Source organism: Loxodonta africana, chromosome 3 (assembly GCF_030014295.1).
Source record: "Loxodonta africana isolate mLoxAfr1 chromosome 3, mLoxAfr1.hap2, whole genome shotgun sequence".
Lineage (NCBI taxonomy): Eukaryota > Metazoa > Chordata > Mammalia > Proboscidea > Elephantidae > Loxodonta > Loxodonta africana.
Genome location: NC_087344.1, coordinates 40,349,348 through 40,367,813, shown reverse-complemented (window position 1 = coordinate 40,367,813; position 18,466 = coordinate 40,349,348). Strand labels below are relative to the sequence as shown.

The window sequence follows — 18,466 nt, the reverse complement described above, 5'->3', positions numbered from 1 at the left end:
TTAACATGCTTGGCTGCTAACTGAAAGGCTGGATGTTCAAGTCTACCTAGAGGTGCCTCAAAAGAAAAGCCTGACAATCTACTTCCAAAAAATCAGCCCTGGAAAACCCCATGTAGCACAGTTCTACTCTGACACACATGGGCTGCCGTCAGTTGCAATCAACTTGATGGCAACTGGTAAGACCCAGTGTTCATTGTCTGTGTGACAAGGATGCCTCCCGCCCCAGAGTGGTACCCAGTATGGTGAACACATACAGATCCCACTCCCAGAAGCCATCATCAAAGCCCCACATGTCCATGTGAAGCCACCCCACTGGACACCCAAAGGGCAGCATGTCAGAGCCCGTGAGCCTTGGGGGTATGGAGCCAAGAGGCCTGGAGTTAGGCCTTTAGAGTTGAGGACTCTTCTTAACAGAGCTTGCCCTAGGGGCAGGGAACACCTCATTGGGATGAAAGAGCTCATTCTAAGGGCACCCAGAGGGCTGGACAATTGTTGGATCCTCAGGGTTACAAAGGCTAGCAAGTGGTATGCAACACGCTTTCACCTCCACTCAGTTACACCTGACAACTGACTGGCACCTTCTTACCGGCAAGGCCCCTGAGCTGGCCAGTCTGCACCTGTGACTTTTCTGCCTGCCCATCTGGCCTCACTCCTTCCTCCCATGGGATGCGGGGGCAGGACTCTCTGAGGATGCAGCTCAGGTGCAAATCTGACTTCACTAGCCAAGTCCTTCTGGGATGTATGCCACATATTATGATACACATTCCATCCAATAAAAGCATTTGCAAGTCCAAGTTCAGATCGATCTATTTCAGGAAAAATCTCATATTGCAAATATTTCAGGACAATCAAAGATACAAAGGCTATCTGTAATGAATGAGACCTCGCAGAAGGCACTGAAGCAGTGACACACTTTAGCCTGAGCTCCCAGGTCATGGTCACACTCAGCAGCGCCAAGGCCGTGGGAAGGACAAAGCCAGGTCAGAAGCTGGTACCGCCACCAGCATTCCCTGCCTGAGCTTCCTTCGTGGCACCACACACCAATGCCCCACAGCTCGGCCACTGGTGGGGATTAACAATGCTGGAGAGCTGCTTGCAGACAGACAGACCTCCAGACCTGGATGCCAAGATGCATGCTCACTCTTAGGACCCGCCGCCAAGGCTGCACCAGTTCCCCAGATGGTCCAAAGGCTGGCAGAGCTAACTGACCCCTCGAGCTGCCAGTACTGACATTTTTCTGGTGGGAGGAAAATGTCATTTAAAGTAACTTCCTAGTGTTAGAGATGTTCCGAGAAGGAAGGAGGTTCCGGGGTTTAATCCTTCTATTTTACAGATGAGGAGGGGGCTGCCCAGAGGGGGGAATGGGCTTGTCCAAGAGGACCCAGCAGATGGGTGTGTAAGCTGGGATGCAAGCCTGGCCTCTTGATGTCCCTCTGCGCATGGCCCTCCACTAGGCAAGCACTCGTTTTGCTAGTTTGCCAATAGAGAAATGCACGAGAAAGGCACCAAGTCTACCCCGGCCCTGAATCAAGCCACATGAGCACCGTACACCCCCAGGAAGGTGTTGGTCTTTGATTAATGTGAAGACTCTGTAGGCTACAAATCAGCTCGAATCCACAGGAGAAAGGAAGAATCGATGGGATGGCCACTTAGTCTATACTCTGATGATCTGAGAAGCACAGACCTGTGGCCACAGGAAAGAATCTCCCCCACTGCCTGATGATTCATGTTTTGATGGCAGACTTGGTGGAGAGCTAAGCAGCCATCAGAAGACCATTTGTTCAAATCAGAGTAAACTTCTAAGTAGATTAGCACACACAGTTAAGGCGACTTTACGTTTTTCATCTAGACGCTTCCATAATGCCGGGTGAGTCGTGCCAAGAGGTCATTAGAGCTTATGGATGGGGGTGCGGTCCTACTTCAGAGATAACTCCAGCACACCCTACCTGGGACCTCCGTGGTCCTCCCACCCACTCCCTGGCCTTCAGCTTGTCAGGTTTTAGGGAAAATGAAGGACTCATTACCTGTAAAACTGGAGCTGTCTTTTGGGACTCCCATACCGAGTACTTCCGATAGCAATGGAGAGAAGAGAAAAAAAGGAGGGAGGGAGAGAACAGAGATGGTCCACAATTCGCATTAACCATAGGGATGTGCCAGTTCAGAAAGCATCACCAACACCCAGCGGGCCCCACCATCCCTCTCCTCAGCCTGCCCTCTGCAAGGAAGGTACCTGGTACCAAACGTTCTGCAGCAGCACCACCCAGCGGCAGATGGAGGCAGAGCCCAAGAGTCAGGTCTGCTCTGGACACCAAGGGGTCCTGCCTGGCCTGGCCTTATTCCAAAGTTCACCACCCAGAGGGGGCAATGAGGGAAAAAGGCAAACCTCTAGGTGACAGTGTGCTTGGGTTTTAATATAAAACATGCTTTAGAACAACGGTCGAAAGCCCTCAGACCAAGACATGCTGGCTGCCACGCTGGCTAGTCTACAGGTGATCCCAGAAGCATCCAGGTTCTTTTCAGGACTTTGATGAGGAGGGAGACACCCCTTTCCCAGAGGCTACTGCAAACAATTGGTCTGGCTCAGTCCCTAACAACAATCTAGAAAGGTGTGACCACCCAAGGGCTGATCCACCGCTGGGGTCCTGCCTGTGCCCCCATCTTGGTGATCGGGACCGCAGCATCTGGTTCAGTCCTGTGCACGGAGCCAGCGGCTCTTACCAAATGCCTCCTGTGTGCTGGGCCCTGGTGCTCAACATTGACTACTTCACAGACAGAAATACCAAGGGCTGGACTTGGAAGTGGCCTCCACAAAGAGAAGGTCAGAGAGCACCTGGATGTCCCTAACCCCACCGGGTGTTCAAAATGGGCAGACACGGTTTCCCAAAGGACTGCCAAGGCTTTCAGCCTCTTCCAGGGTGCTGGAGGGTGGGCTACAAGGAGCCACGGGAGCCACAATACGTGAGAGGGGAGACAAGGGAAACAGGGAAGGGCCTCTCTGCTGTCTTCAGGGGCTCTGTTACTGTCAAATGAAATATTTCAAAAGAGTTAGGGTCAAGGCAGGAGTCTCATCCTGGCTCCATTGCAGCCAGAAAATCTGTTTTGTCCTTCCCTACTTTGGCCTTGAAAAGCATCCATTTCTTTCCCTGGGGACAACGCTCACCCTTGCATACCTCCCAGCCCAGTGGAAGGTAGAAGCCCCCGCTCTTGTCACTCGGTCTTCCCTCTTGGCCAAGGGCAGGAGAGTAGCCTTGGGGACCCCTCCTCAGAGGTGGGACGACTGACCCTGAAAGCGGTCTAGGGGATGGGGGTGTCACCTGTAGATCATCCCGGGGGAGCCGGTCTGCCGCAGGGAGAGCCGAGCGGGGGAGCCTGTGGTTGATTCTGGATACATGGAGCCGGCCTCACTCGACCTGACCCTCTGTCTTCTTCACGGAGGAAAAGTTCTGGAGGAAAATCAAAGAAGGGGGTGGGGTGGGTAAGAAGACCAGTCCAATCTGGCCAGATTGCTGTGTGATGACAAAGGTCCCCAAGGGTGGTGGGTTTCACTGGGTGCTCTGTTCATCTCTCATCAGACAGACAGACAGATAGACAGACAGACCCATGGGGACATGGCCCCAACTCTGCCCATGGACATGGCTCCAACTCAGAGCCTCTGAGGGCTGGGCTCAGCGAGGAGCCTGACAGCCAGGTTAAATGACTGGGAAGGACTTCCCTCTATCTCTCCATAGTCCAACCCATGGCTTTGTGGGGGTCTTCCTCCTCTCCCATTTGCTTTTCTGAAAGTCTAGAAGCACTTTTCTATTGGCCAAAATATACAAAAAGATGGCCCCAGGGAGATCTGTGCACTAACTGAACCTTTGACTGCTCGTCTGTCAGTTTGTCACACTGCGGTGGCTTGCATGTTACTATGATGCTGGAAGCTATGTCACTGGTATTTCAAACACCAGTCACTCATGGTGGACAGGTTTCAGAGGAGCTCCCAGGCTAAGATGGACTCAGAAGTAAGGCCTGGGGAGCTACTTCTGAAAATTAGCAAAAGAAAATCCTGGGGATCACAACAAAGTATTGTTCAACATAGTGCTGGAAGATAAGCCCCCTAGGTTGGAAGTCACTCAAAATACACAGAGGCTGCAACAATGGACTTGAGCATACCAACAATTGTGAAGATGGCACAGGACTAGGCAACATTTTGTTCTGTTGTATATGGGGTTGCCATGAATTGGAGCTGACAGGATGGTGGCTAACAAAAAAGTTTGAATAGAAAAGCTCAGGGATGCTGGCACGTGCCAGCTCTGCTTGGGGACAGTCCACCCCAGCCTCACCAGACCACTTGGCTCAGAGCCTCATCTGGCTCAAACTCTATGCCAGAGAGACTCAGGAGTCTGCCTGCTTCTGTCCTCGAACCAGAGCTTCTTAGAGAGGCCACAGGATGTTCCCTCCTTGAATCTCATTACTTTTGAGCCATCTCCACTTGGAAGACCATCAGCAGACCCTGTAAACACTTCAGGACTCACAGCACTCCCTGAAACTTTCTGCAGTAGCCACCCGGACCAGTAGGGAATCTAATGAGAAAACGATTACTACTTCACGTGGCCCTAACTTATAGCCAGGAACTATACCTTATTTGCCTAATCTCCTGGTTCTCCAACTTTAGCAGGTCCTAATCACTTGGAGAGGAGTCCTGGTGGCACAGTGGTTAAGAGCTCAGGTTGCTAACCAAAAGGTCAGCAGTTTGAATCTACCAGTTTCTCCTTGGAAACCCTATGGAGCAGTTCTACTCTGTCCTATAGGGCTGCTATGAGCTGGAATCGATTCAGTGGCAAGGGGTTTGGTTTTGGTTTTAATCACTTGCAGAAGGAGCCCTGGTGGTGCAAACAGTTGAGTGCTCAGCTACTAATCGAAAGGCCAGAGGTTTGAACCCAGCCAGTGGCTCCGTGGGAGAAAAATCGCATGATCTGCTTCTGTAAAGATTACAGCCAAGAAAACCCTATGGGGCAGTTCTACTCTGTCACATGGGGTCACCATGAGTCAGGATCAACTTGACAGCACCTAACAACAATGACTTGGAGAGGGAGGCAGTGCTGGTTCAGTGGTAGAATTCTAGCCTTCCACGTAGGAGACCAGTGTTCGACTCCCAGCCAATGCACTTCATGTGTAGCCACCACCCGACTGTCAGTGGAGGATTGCATGTTGTTATGATGCTGAACGGGTTTCAGCGGAGCTTCCAGACTAAGTTGGATTAGGACAAAAAGCCTAGTGATCTACTTCTGATAATCAGCCAGTGAAAACCCTATGAATCACAACAGTCCGATTCATAACCAGTCCAATCCATAACCGATCATGGGGATGATGCAGGACTTGGCAATGTTTCATTCCACTGTGCATGAGGTTGTCATGAGTCGGGCCAACTCAACAGCAGCTAACAACAACAACAATCACCTGGAGGGGCTGTTAAAACACAGACTGTGGGCCCCAACTCCAAAGTTCCTAATTCAGCAGATCTGGGGTGGGGCCCAAGAATCTGCATTTCTAACAACTCTCCAGGTAACGCTGATACTGCTGGTCCAGGGACCACACTTAGAGAACCACTGGCCTAGGCACTAGGCCCTAGACCAAGAGTCTGCAAACTATCGCCCTCAGGTCACATCTAGCCTACAGCCTCCTCTTGTAAATAAAGTTTTATTGGAACAGCTCCACATGGGCCGATTTGTTTATATACTGTCTACAGCTGCATTGCAGCAGACACCATCTGTCTGGCCTGTAAAGCCTAAAACACTTGCTATCTGGCCCTTTATACAACAAGTGGGCCAATCCTGCTCTAGGCTATTCTCTCTCCCACTCTCCAAGAAGACAATTTCCCAGCTCCCCTCTCCTTAAATTTCTAATCACCTCATCCCCTGTTCTCACTCCCTGCTCATGGTCTTGCTTCCTATTTCACTGAAAAAATAGAAGCAATCAGAAGCCAGCTTCCCTAGTCATTCCCCGCGCCCCCTGCCAACATCCACATACCCACCAGCATCAGCCCTCAAACTATTCCGCTTTCCCTCCTGGGCTACCCAGATGGACTGGCCATGCCCCTGTCCTGGGCCAGCTCCACCTGAGCGCCACGCCCTTCCCTCTCACCAGATCAAGGGCATCGCCATGGCAACACTGCCCTCCTGCTCTCCAATTCTTCATTCTTGATGGCGCATTGCCATCTGTGTACAAGTTATTTTTTCTCCCATCTTAAAAACACATGCACCCAGGTTCTTGATTTGCTTTCTTCTCTTCTATTGTCCTACTTTTCTCCTCCCTTGCACAGGAAAATTACTGCAAAAAATGGCCCCAACTTGCTCTCTGCAATTCCTCTCCCGCTTCTTGCTCTTAAACTCACTCCCATCAGTCTTTTGCCCTCACACTCCACGAAAACTATCCTCGACAAGGTCACAGAGACCCTCCTGCTGCTAATCCAACAGCACCCATCGTATCTGCTCGACAGTGACCTGTACATGGTCTTCTTCGGCCCACGGACCCCATGAGTGCCTGGCTCTCCTTCTACCTCCCTGATTGCTTCTGCTCAGTCTCCTTGGTGGCTTCCTGCTCATCTCTCTGACCTCCAAATTTGGGAGCTGCTCAGGCAAGCCTTGAGCCTCTTTGCTTTTCCATCCACACAAAGTTCCTCAGGTTTCCGCCAGTCTTCTGGCTCTGAACTCCATCGTCACATTGTGGACCCCTGTGTTTATATCTCCAGCTCTGACTCTCCCCTGAACTCCAGGTAAGTTTATCCCTGAACTCCTGATTGCCCCCACCCCACCCCTGTTCTCCCCACAGCCGTCCCCATCTGAGTAAAGAACAATCCATTCTTCCGGTTACTCAGTCCAAATTCCCGGGATTCACCTTGAATCCCCTTTTCTTCTCACGTGCCACATCCAATCCATTATTGGATTATCATTGGATTTCATCTTTGGAAACATCCAGAATCCTAATCTTTCTCACTGCATCAACTTCCTCTTCCTTGGTCCAAGCCACCCTCATCTGTCTGGTTTGTGATCACAACAGCTTCCTAACAGGTCTCCCCGCTTCTACCTTTGCCCCCTGATAGTATCCTTTCAACACAGGAGCCAGAGTGATCCTTCTAGAACATAAATCAGATCATGTTATGATTTTGCTCAAAACCTTCCAATGCTACCATATGACCAGCAATTCCACATCTAGGTATATATCTGAGAGACATGAAAGCAGCCATGCAAACAGACGCATGTACACTAATGTTCACTGCAGTATCATTCATAATAGCCAAAAGGTGGAAACAACAGATGAATGGATACACAAAATAAATATGTACAACAGAATATTACTCAGCCACAAAGAGAAATGAAGTCCTGATATATACTGCAACATGAATGAACCTTGAAAATATCACGCTGTGTGAAGTAAGTCAATCACAAAAGGACAAATACTGTATGATGCCACTTAATATGAAATACCTAGAATACGCAAATATATAGAGATCAAAGTTCCTATTTATGGTGATGGAAAATAGGCAACGGATACTGGTGATGATTGCACAACATGATGGAGGTAACTGGTGTCACTGAATTGGACACATGAAAAACGTTGAACTGGCAAATGTTGTGTTATATATATATTTAAAACAATTAACAAACAAACAAAACCTCAGTGGCTTCCCATTCTATCCAGAGTAAATGCCAAAATCTCAACAACAGCCTCTAGGCCCTACCCAGTTGGCCTCATGCCCTCTCCAGCCTCACCTCCCCTTAGCCCCTTCACTCACTCCGGCCTGCCACACTGGCTCCTTGGGGTCCCATGAACCCACAGAGATGCTCCCATCCCAGGCCTTTTGCATTTGCTCTTGCTTCCACCTGAAGCTCTCAGGCCCCAGAGATCATCTGAAGGCTCCTCTTAACCTTTGCCTCTTTACACAAAGGTCACCTGCTCACCAAGGTCTTCCCTGGACACCTTAGCTAACACAGCAAACCACATCTCCCCCCACACTCCCCTAGCCCTTTCCCTGAATTATGTTTCTCCTTAGCACTTTTCACCTTCTGACATATAGTATCTCCCAGCTGCTTGTCCTGTCTGGGGTCTGTCTCTCCCACCACGATGCCAACTCCGTGGGAGCAGGGGGTTCTCTCTGCTGTATTCACAGCCTGCTACAATGAAGACACCCAATAAATAGTTGTTGAATGAATGAATGCAGAATGAATGGATATGCACACTCAGCCTGCTAAAAGCCCAGGGGAAGAAAGCACAGAGCAGCAGTCAGGGCTGGGCAGTCTGCTTTGACTGGAAGTGGAACACACAGTGGGGTGAGGGGAGAGCCTGGGACGGGCCACCTGCATCTGGAACAAGGTTTGCTTTCTCTGGAGGTGCAATGCCACTCTCTCCAGTGGGGATGCACAGGGCAGCTAGGTGCAGGGACAACCGTGGCCACTGGCTGTGCTTTTGGAGGTGTCTCTGGGGTGGCCACCTGTCCCCACCCCTAGTCTGGGCTCCACATAGTGCTGACCTGAGGTCAGCCTCCCTCTGAGCAGCAGCCAGCTCCTCTGTCCACAGCCACAGCTCAGCTTGGGCCACGGCCACACTCTGATGTCCATTTTGCGAGGTCCCACGGGCCACCAAGAGCTTTTCCATCCCCTTCCTCCTCAAGGCGCTGGCAGCCCAGCCCTCCACCTCTGCCTCCTCACACGGCTGGGAGTGGGACTGGAGGAAATATCCACAAGCCCCCTGCTTTGCATTCAGGACGCGCACCCACAGCGCCGACCTGCCCAGAATCGCCATCCTCAGCTGGAGAGGCCGCCGTCCAATCAGAAACGACTGCATCCGCTTAGCGACCAGTCGCGAAGGAGCCATATCCTAGCTGAAGAGCCGTATCCTAGCTGAAGTGCTGCGCGTCCGGGACTGGCGCTGCTGGTCCCTCCGCACCTGGAAGGGAAGGCAGGAGGGGTCGCCCTGGGACGCCGACAGCCCCGCACTCAGGACAACAAGCTTTGGAAACCGTTTGACAGCCCCGCTCAGGACAACAAGCTTTGGAAACTGTTTGACAACACCCTAGCCGCAGGCGGGATGGGACGGAGGCGGGGCAGTTGATATGGAGCCAAGCTTGGCATTGAGGCTGGGAGTCCGCACTCTGAGTGCCGCTCCTGCACTTGAACTTGGCTTGTGTGAGACCTTGAGCAAACAACCCCGATTTATATTAGAAGAACCTGAAGCATTGGGCGTTTACAAGGCCTGCCTGTACTTTTTACGGGGACAAAGTGAAAACAAATGGGACAATGTTTTGAGCCCAAGAGGAAAGATACGGGAAAATTCTCTTATCCTCTACACAGCAATGATGACAGGTGACCTAGGAAAGCTGGGAGGCTCCAACTAGGAGCATTTCCTTTTTTTCTCCCCAACATACTATCTGGAAAATTTTCAAACCTCAGAAAAATTATAAAAAATCAGATTAGTAATAAACACCAATATACTCTTCATTGTAATCACCAATCACTTGTGCTTTTTTTCCCCTCTCTCTTCACACACAGTTACATGCTTTTCACTTTTTTCTCAACCATTTGAAAGTAAGTTCCAATCCTGACTTCACCCCTAAATACTTTAGCATGCCTCTTCTAAGAATAAGGACCCTGTCTTACACAGCCACCGTACTACGATTGTACCTAAGATAATTCATTCAATAGCATCTGACATAAGCCTATATACCAATCTCTCCAACCATCCCAAAATACCATTTATAGCTTAAAAAATAAAAAAATAAAAAATCTGGGGCCAGTCAAGGTTCACAGATGACACTGGTTATTTCCGTCTGGTCTCTTTTAGTCTAGAAGGGTCCCTACCATATTTGTCTTGTTTTTGCTTTTCATGACACTGATTTCTTTGAAGGGTTCAGTTTGGATTTGTCTGATGGCTGCCTCGTGATTAGATTTTTGCTAGGCCTTTTTGGCAAGGTTGTGTCTTTCTTGTGCATCCAATGCCACTGTGTCCGCCACTGGCACGGTGCATTTCCTCTACTGTAATTCACCAGTAACTACAAGGCGGGGTCTCACGCTGGGTCAATATCCAGCCCCCTCCCCATGACGTTTTAGAGTCCCTGGGTGGTGCAGATGGTTAACGTGGTTGTCTGCTAACCTAAAGGTTGCAGGTTTAAGTCCATCCAGAGGCAACTTAGAAGAAAGGCCTGGTGACCTACTTCCAAAAAATCAGCCACTGAAAACCCTATGGAGCACAGTTCTACTCTAACACACATGGGGTTGCCATGAGTTGGAGTCAGTTCCACTGCATGTTTTTTTTCAGTGATCTTTTACTGTGGGTGTTTTCTTAATGCTGTTTTTTCCAGAAAGGCCAAATGTGTTGCCAGTTTGGGCTCTGAGTGCAGAGGAGGTGAGAAGGCAAGAAGCCGAGGTTAAAGGGGAAAAACAAACAAACAAAAAAAAGTAAAGACTAATTACTGAAGGTCTTAGAGTGTCATCAAAACCACAACCTCCGGAAGGCCAGGGCAGGGGGTTTTGTCTTTTACTCACCGACTTATCCCAATGCCCAGAGAAACATTTGGGACATAGTAGATGCTCAATGAACATTTACTGAAGGAATGAAGACAAAAGAAGCTCATGCTGTTTTGGATTCTTTCATGGACTGATTGAAGGACCTATGGGGGTCCCTTTTTGCAACTCTGGGGGCCCCGGGGCCCCTAGGATAAGCCTGGGATTGGGAGATACCTGGGACAAGCCTAAGGATTGGCATGAAACTTGGGGTTGATAGCCTTCTGGAAAAGTGAACCCATTACACGATTTTAACCAAGGATAAGCACCTTTATACATACAAGGAGGAAAGCACCAGAATCAACAGTAAACCGTGTAAAGAGTCCTGAGTCACAGTGAGGAGCTTTCTCTGCTATCTTATTCACATGGCTGTTGGCTGGAGGCCTCAGTTCCACCTCACCTGGGCCTCTCACAACATGGCAGCTGGCTTCCCTCTAGCGTGTGATCAAGAAAGAAGTTGTGATGTCTTTCATGACTTAGTCTCACAAGTTGCATGCCGTCCATTCTGCTTTATTCCGTGGTCACAAAGACCAGCCCTGATATCACGAGGGCTTGAATACCAGGAGACAGGGATCACTGGAGGCCACCTTGGAGGCTCGCTACTGTAAAACAGATGATGGACTATGCCCCACATTAACCTCCACCCCCACATCCCCTGGACCACTGGATTGTCAGTCATAGCAGGGCAGGGAGTTTTGTTTCTTTTGTTTACTTACTTATCCCAATGCCCAGGGTAACACCTGGGACAGAGTAGATGCTCAATGAACATTTATTAAAGGAAGGAAGAGAAAAGAAGCTCATGCTCTTTGGACTTGATGCACAGGTAAACTTCCTGAAGGGCTCAGGGCTAGGACTGAAGCTCCCAGGGTAATGAACTTCTCAAACCCTGGGAATTCTCCCTCCCAAAGCCCTGAAGTATCTACCTTGACTATTACACAGCAAAAACCAACAAGTTGCCATTGAGTCGACTCAGACTCAAGACAACCCCATGTGTGTCAGAGCAGAACTGTGTTCCAAAGCGTTTTCAATGGCTGATTTTTCAGAATTAGATCACCAGGCCTTTTTTTCTGAGGCACCTCTGGGTAGATTCAAATCTCCAACCTTTTAGTTGGCAGCTGAGCACATTAATCGTCTGTACCACCCAGGGACTCCTATGGCATAAAACCACCATCTCTTCTGCGGCTTGAAGCCTAGAGGCACCATGGTGGTGACTGTGAGCCTAAAAGGAGACAGGAAGAGGTGTAACTGCTCAAAACCACACAGATACGGAAGGTGCTTGCATAACACACCCTTCCTCTCGCACAGAGAAGGCAGGCGCCCCACACAGTGGCCTGCCCCTCTCCTAAGAGCAAGATCTGGGGGTGTATTAGCGCAGGTCTCTTCTCACTGGGAGGAGTAAATGCTGCTGACCACAGCTGTCGTGGAATCTGCGTACTTGAGGTATCAGTTCTGCCTGTGGCGTCACCATGGGGAACCAGGCAGAAAGGCCCAGCTGCTCCAGGATGTCCCAGAGGGCCTGAAGAGGGGTCTGGAGGTCAGGAGAACCTGATTCCCAAACAGTAGCCTTCAGACCTTGCCCAGACCCAGTCCAGTGGGGGCAGCCGGCAAAGAAAGGTGCAGATGTTACTAGAGGCTGGAAGGCATGGCCAAGATCTCCCTGCTCTATGCCACAGAGAAACCGTGGTCTCTCCTCCACGCTCCTCAGCCCTGAGCCAGGGGGACCCTGCCATCCACTGGCTCCCAACCTGATGCTAATGAGCATGGGCATCACGTGTTCCAGGCAGCAGCAGGAGCATCCAGACCAAACCACACAGCCCCCAGTCAAGACGATTGGAAAGGGGGTTTAATAACACATCTAATCAATGCCTCATTAAATTTTTTTTAAAAGATCATAGATTAAAAATTTCCGTCTTTTCAAAGCAACATTCAAATGACTGCCCTCTTATTAAAAACCACAAACTAACTGAGCACAGAGCCCAAAGTCTAGACTGCTGGACGCAGAGCTCGTGTTCACATCTGATTAATGCCACAATTAAGAAACAAAACACAAACAAAAACCTGCAGCCCCAAAATGTCAGCTTTTCAAAACAATGCTTAAATATTTTTCCCCTTAGAAAGCACATGCCCACCCAGCTGCACACCATTTCACCTGCACCTGCAGGCAGTGCCTTTTCTGGTTGAAGCCCAAAGCTGCTAAGGCAGGGCTGTGCGCAGAGGTGACCTGGGTGCTGGTTGGGGTCAGAGGTTAAAGTCTCCCAGTCTGGGAGCAGCTACCTCCCTCCTGAGAGGAAATGGAGGCTCGGACCATGGAGGGGGCAGGGGGGCTCAGCTCTCACACCTACGCAAAAGGATTTGGCTTCTTTGATACCCATCCAGTGTGAAAAGCCATCCTCACCACGCGCAATGGTTCTTGAGTCACAGCTGGCTCCTGGCTGCCTCACCCCTTGCCCTTCCAGCACTTTCCTGAGAACTCAGAGCACCCTCCATGGCAGAGCCTGAGGGCCTGGGTCGCACTGGGTCCAGTTGGAGGGAAGGCCTGGATGCCGGTGACCATGGTGGCAAGGTGGGGGGAGGGGTGGGCAGAGCTGCTCTCTGGCCTCGGGCTGGAGGGGATGACAGCGCTTTACCAACTTAGCACAAGAGTCAGAGTCCTCTAACAGGAGCCGGTGTGCACCCCACCCGTGCTGTAAAGGAAACAGATGCTTCACTGGTGTGGGTTGAATTGTGTCTCCACTCCCCTTAAAGCTAAGTTGAAGTTCTAACCTCTGTACCTGTGGATGTGACCCTGTTTAGAAAAAGGGTCTTTAAAGATGTAATTAATTAGATGAGATCATACAGGAGTAAAAAGAAACCAAACCTGGTGCCATCGAGTCAATTTCGACTCATAGCAACCCTATAGGACAGAGTAGAACTGCCCCATAGGGTTTCCAAGGAGCAGCTGGTGGATTCAAAGTGCTGACATTTTGGTTAGCAGCCAACTTCTTTAACTACTGCGCCACCAGGGTCCCAATACTGGAGTAAGGAGGGCCCCAGTCCAACATGGCTAGTGTCCTTAGAAGAGAAAGAAGACCCAGACGCAGAGGACAAGGCCATGTGACGAAGGAGGCAGGGAATGAGTGATGTGTCTATGAGTCAAAAAATGCTAAGGACTGTCAGCAACTACCAGACGCTGGAGGAAGCAAGGGAGGATCCTCCCCTAGAGCCTGTAGAAGGGACCAACCCTGTGGACATCTTGATTTTAGACTTCTGGGCTTCTGAACTGTGAGAGAACAAATTTCTGTTATTTTAAGCCTCCCAGCCTGTGGTTCTTTGCTAGAGCAGCCCCCAGGAAACTCACATACCCACATCTGCTCTGGAGCCCACAGCCATTCCCTGGGCGTGGGTCATGCGCCTCACCTCCAGTCACTCACACAACACACATGTCAAAGCCCTGCTGCATTCCAGGCCTGCACAGGGGTGAAGGCTCCGAGGGCTTGGAACAGATGCTGTCCCCTCCCCAGGAAGCTCACAGCGCTCTCCCCAGCCCTATACAGCAGCCACCCCCACCTGCCACCATGACTACACCCCATCCTATATCCTGTTTGGGAGGAGAAAAGAGCTGGCGGGGAGGGAGGAGACATGCGGAACAGGAAGCCCTGTTTTTTCTCAGAAGGGAGGAAGCCCACTCATCATCCTGCCTGCCCTGCCTTCCCTCTCGCGTGACAATGGCACATGGGGCTGACAACCGCACACAGGGCTGCAGGCTGCCCTCCCAGGACAGAGTACAGGGTGGGGAGGGCCTCCCCTAGCACAGGCTCCCTGCACTCAGACCTACAGGAGAGAAGAACGCACACAGGCCCATCACAAACAGGGTGAACCCTTACTCCTTCTGCATACGAAACCACTTTCTTCTCTCACTTTGGGAGGTGGACACCCCCTGCCCTGACAGTCCAGGAGGCCCCCTCTCAGGGAGGGAGGCGGGGACAGGTTTGCACCAAGCAGCTAGCCCTGCTGATGGAGTTCCCATTTCCCGCTTCTGGGAAATGCAAAAACTCCAGGCCAGGGTTTCCTGGGAGAAGGTGGGCCAGGTGTCCCTTTTGGAGCTCGTGCCCTGGGGAAGCAGCCCAGGCCAGAACCGCAGGGTGCTCTGATCTCCTGGCTCCCGTCACCACCTAGGGATGAAGAGCGCAGCCAGCAGCTCTGACTGGCAGAACTGTGTTGTGGTGAGACCCCTCGCTGCGAGCCCAGCCTGCTGTGTCCATCACCTACCGAGCAGTCTCAGGGACACTGTGGCTGTTGTGGCCCCTCACAGTGAGGACACCTGCAGCTATGTGGGGCTCACCCAGGTCTAGGAGAGGTCTGCAGGGGCCGCTCCCACCAGCCTGTGGCCAATCAATGGGGATCAGCAAGGGCGCAGAGCTCAAGGGTCAAGCTGGCACGCCAGGCCCTGCTCCACAACCCAATTAACTCTGGACAGTAGGGGAGAACCCAGCCCAGCTCAGGCACAAACCCACCCTGAGAAACAGGATTCCCTGGAGCACTCTGTACCTGCTCCTGAGTCAGGACAGTCAGAGACAAGGCCATGTTGGGTGAGGTCGCGGTGGGTGGGTGAGGTCGAGTGCCTGCTGCAGAGCACGCCACTAGGAGTGGATCAGGAGGTTGGCAGCAGCAAGTCCCAGGGCCCCACACGCCACCACCACACAGCAGAAGACAGACAGGGGTGTGGGGAGCAGTGGCCACGTGGGGCGCTGGGGTGCGGCTGCTGCACCAGGCATGCCCAACCACCAGGACCCAGCCCTGAGGAGGACCCAGACCTCCCAACTTCCTGAGGCCCCAGCTGCTGAATGGGGAAGAGTCAGGGGGAGGAGGCGGGGTGCGGTCAGGCACAGGGGAGGCACCACGGAGGCACCCTCAGTATGGGAGGCAGACACCCCTGCCCCGACAGTCTGGGAGGCCCCTTCTCAGGGAAGGAGGCAGGGATGGGTCTACACCAAGCAGCTAGCCCTGCTGGAGTTCCCATTTCTATCTCTTCTGCTCTTTACCACAGCCCTGGCAGGGGCCCTACCACTCCCTTCACATCACAGATGGTGATACTGAGGCTGAGGTACTAAACTAGGACTCAAACCCAGGGCCAGCTGTCTTCTAGTGTGCTCTGAAGTGTGACTGCCACAAGGACCCCCACTTAGTGGAGAGCCCCCCGGCAGGGTTGCTGTGTCCATCTCCCACCCCCAGTTCTAATGCGCCAGGGCACAGAATTTGCAGGTGTGAGTCAGCCAGACTCCAGGGGGTGGGTGGCCCTGGGAAGATAAGTAGGGGGTGGTCCCCACCTTGAGGATGGGCTTTCCACTCCCTCACAGCCTCCCCCTGCTCTGCCTTACTTGGGGAGTGCCTCCTCCCCGCTACCCGTCAGGACCTGGCATGATACGGAGTTGCTCCAGGCTCCTTGGCGACTCACCCGGGGAGTGCCTGAAATCTCTCGGGCACAAGACAAAGGGAGGACATGACGGAACATTCTAACTCCTGCCCGCAGCCACCCGGGCTATCTGAGGTGCTGACTCCAGCCCCAGCTTGGCCCATCCCCCTTACAGGTGTTTCCTGGGAGTGAGGCGGGACCCCTTCTTCAGATGTGTACTGTTAATGTGTACCACCATGGGTTCCTGGCATATTAAGATACATACAGGGGAGGAGCAAGAGGATAGAGGAGGAAGAAATTTGGGTGCTCAGTAAATATTTCATAACTACTGAAGAAAGCAGAGGTATCGAGAGATGAACAAGGGGGACTGGAGGAGGTCAGGAGGACTCCACAGACGAGCCCCATCTCGGCCTGCCCTCCAGCCCTCACCGCCTCTAGCCTCACAGAGACTCCATGGGGGCAGGTTAAATTGTGTCCCCCGAAAATATCTTTTGGAATCCTAACCCCTATACCTGTGGATGTGATCCCGTTTGGAAACAGCTTTGTTAATTAGACCATACCCAAGCAGGGTGGGTTCTACATTTAATCACCTCAGAGTTATAAAAAGAGCAGAGCATTCACAGAGACACATGTGGGGGAAGACAAATGACATGTGAGAATTATCTACAGGCCAAGGAACGCCAAAGATCTCCAACAGACACTGGAACTAGGAGGGAGGCCCACAGAAGGAATCGACACAGCTGAGACCCTGAATTGTGAGACAATAAATTTCTGCTCTTTAAAGCCACCCACTTGTGTATTTCTGTTATGGTAGCACTAGGTAACTAAGACAGTCCCCTTTTACAGATGAGAAAATCAAGGCCCAGAGAGATGAGATACTTTCCAAGGTCACTCAGCAAGTCAGCGGTGAAACTAAGACTAAACCTGGGAGCTTCTGACTCCAAATCAGGGCTCTTTCGTCCACCTGCAACTACCTACCCTGTCCTGGAGCCCCCCCCCGCCCCCAACGTCTGGCTCAGGACAGGCAACCCATTCAAGCGGTGGTGGTGGCAAGCCTCTTGGCCTTGCCTTCTGATCCCAGAAGACCTGGGCTCTCCTCTTGTCCTTCCCCCACCTCTGTGTGGAGTTGATGTCCATGATACCTGACCTGTGAATGGAGACTTTATTCATCACCATCATAAACCACGGTTGCTGTCAATGAATTTCACATGATGCAGATAAAAACAAGCCATTTCAAATAAACATCTCTAACATCTTCAGGGAAGACTCATCTCGAGAAAAGGACATCCTGTTTGGTAAAGTAGAGGGTCAGTGAAAAAGAAGAAAACCTTCCATGAGACGGATTGACACAACAGCTACAGCAGTGGACTTGAGCATACCAATGATCATAGAGATGGCACAGGACCGGGCCACGTTTTGTTCTGTTAGACATGGGGTTGGCATGAGTCAGAGGTGACTGGACAGCAACTAACAACAACAATAGACTTCGCCATCTGCACACAGAACCAGAGCTCAAGCCCAGACTTCCTTGGGCTAAACCCAAACCCTTAGAAGTGAACCGTATTTCTTCAAGTTTCCACCAAATCTTTTTAAAAGTTACTTTGCCCCTGGAAACCCTCCTAACTCAGAACTGAAGCCACTCCTGAAGTTTACCTTTCAGCCAACGATTAAAACCTGTTGTCATTGAGGCAATTCCGACTGACAGTAACATATAGGACAGAGTAGAACTGCCCGATAGGGTTTCCAAGGCGCAGCTGGTGGATTCAAACTGCTGGCCTTTTGGTTACCAGCTAAGCTCTTAATCACTGTGCCACAAGCCTATAAAACAAACGATCACACATGTGAGGAGCATCCCTCTCAGTCCAATCAAGTACACAAGATCACATAGCCAACACCTGCTTAAAAGCAAAGACGAGAAGACAGGAAGGGACAGGAAAACTGGATGAATGGACATGGGGAACCTGGGGTGGAAAGGGAAATGGGATAGTGCTGACACAATTTGGGAATTACAACCAATGTCACAAAACAATTTGTGTACAAATTTTTGAATGAGAAACTAATTTACACTATAAACATTCACCTAAAGCACAATTTAAAAAAGTTAAATGGAAAATATAACATTGTGCCTGAAGTATGATCTCAAATGTATAAGGAACCAAAAAAAAAAAAAAAGAACAACAGAAATATATACTTATCTCTGGGTTGTGATTTAAATTTTTATCTTTACAGATTTTCTCACAAACATTTTACAATCTACAATGACTACTGCCACACACAACTTTATAAACAAAAAAGATCAATAAAGGCCACAGTTTTGGGGTTATTTAAAAAAAATTACTTGGGATGGGGAAGGCAGGTGACTGTTAAATGCTGGACAGCAAAGTTAGACATACTTCACTGAGCCAATGAGCAGCTCCCCCTCTGCCCCGAAGGTTTGGACCATGCCTCCAAAGTTTCACCAGTGAACATGGCACTGTGGCTGCTGACTGGCCCAGCCGCGCCTATGACCCCCTGTAATGGACTGAATTGTATTCCC

The 18,466-nt window shown here is 50.8% G+C and overlaps 1 protein-coding gene across 9 annotated transcripts in view; it reads right to left on the bottom strand.

Moving 5' to 3' along the window:
* Nucleotides 1-18,466, bottom strand: part of KCNAB2 (potassium voltage-gated channel subfamily A regulatory beta subunit 2) — a 111,117-nt gene that overhangs the window by 64,252 nt on the left and 28,399 nt on the right. For 3 of the 9 annotated variants that reach the window (XM_064281150.1, XM_064281158.1, XM_064281153.1), the window contains 2 exons: nucleotides 3,315-3,443; nucleotides 2,025-2,066 (listed from right to left, as the gene is read on the bottom strand). In XM_064281150.1, the coding sequence (XP_064137220.1) occupies nucleotides 2,025-2,066; nucleotides 3,315-3,391 (119 nt within the window). In that variant the 5' untranslated portion in view covers nucleotides 3,392-3,443. Of the gene's footprint in view, nucleotides 1-2,024; nucleotides 2,067-3,314; nucleotides 3,444-8,509; nucleotides 8,740-8,764; nucleotides 8,926-15,031; nucleotides 18,060-18,466 lie in introns of those variants that run through there. The other 6 variants (XM_023552129.2, XM_064281152.1, XM_064281154.1 and 3 more) reach the window with 6 other exon arrangements.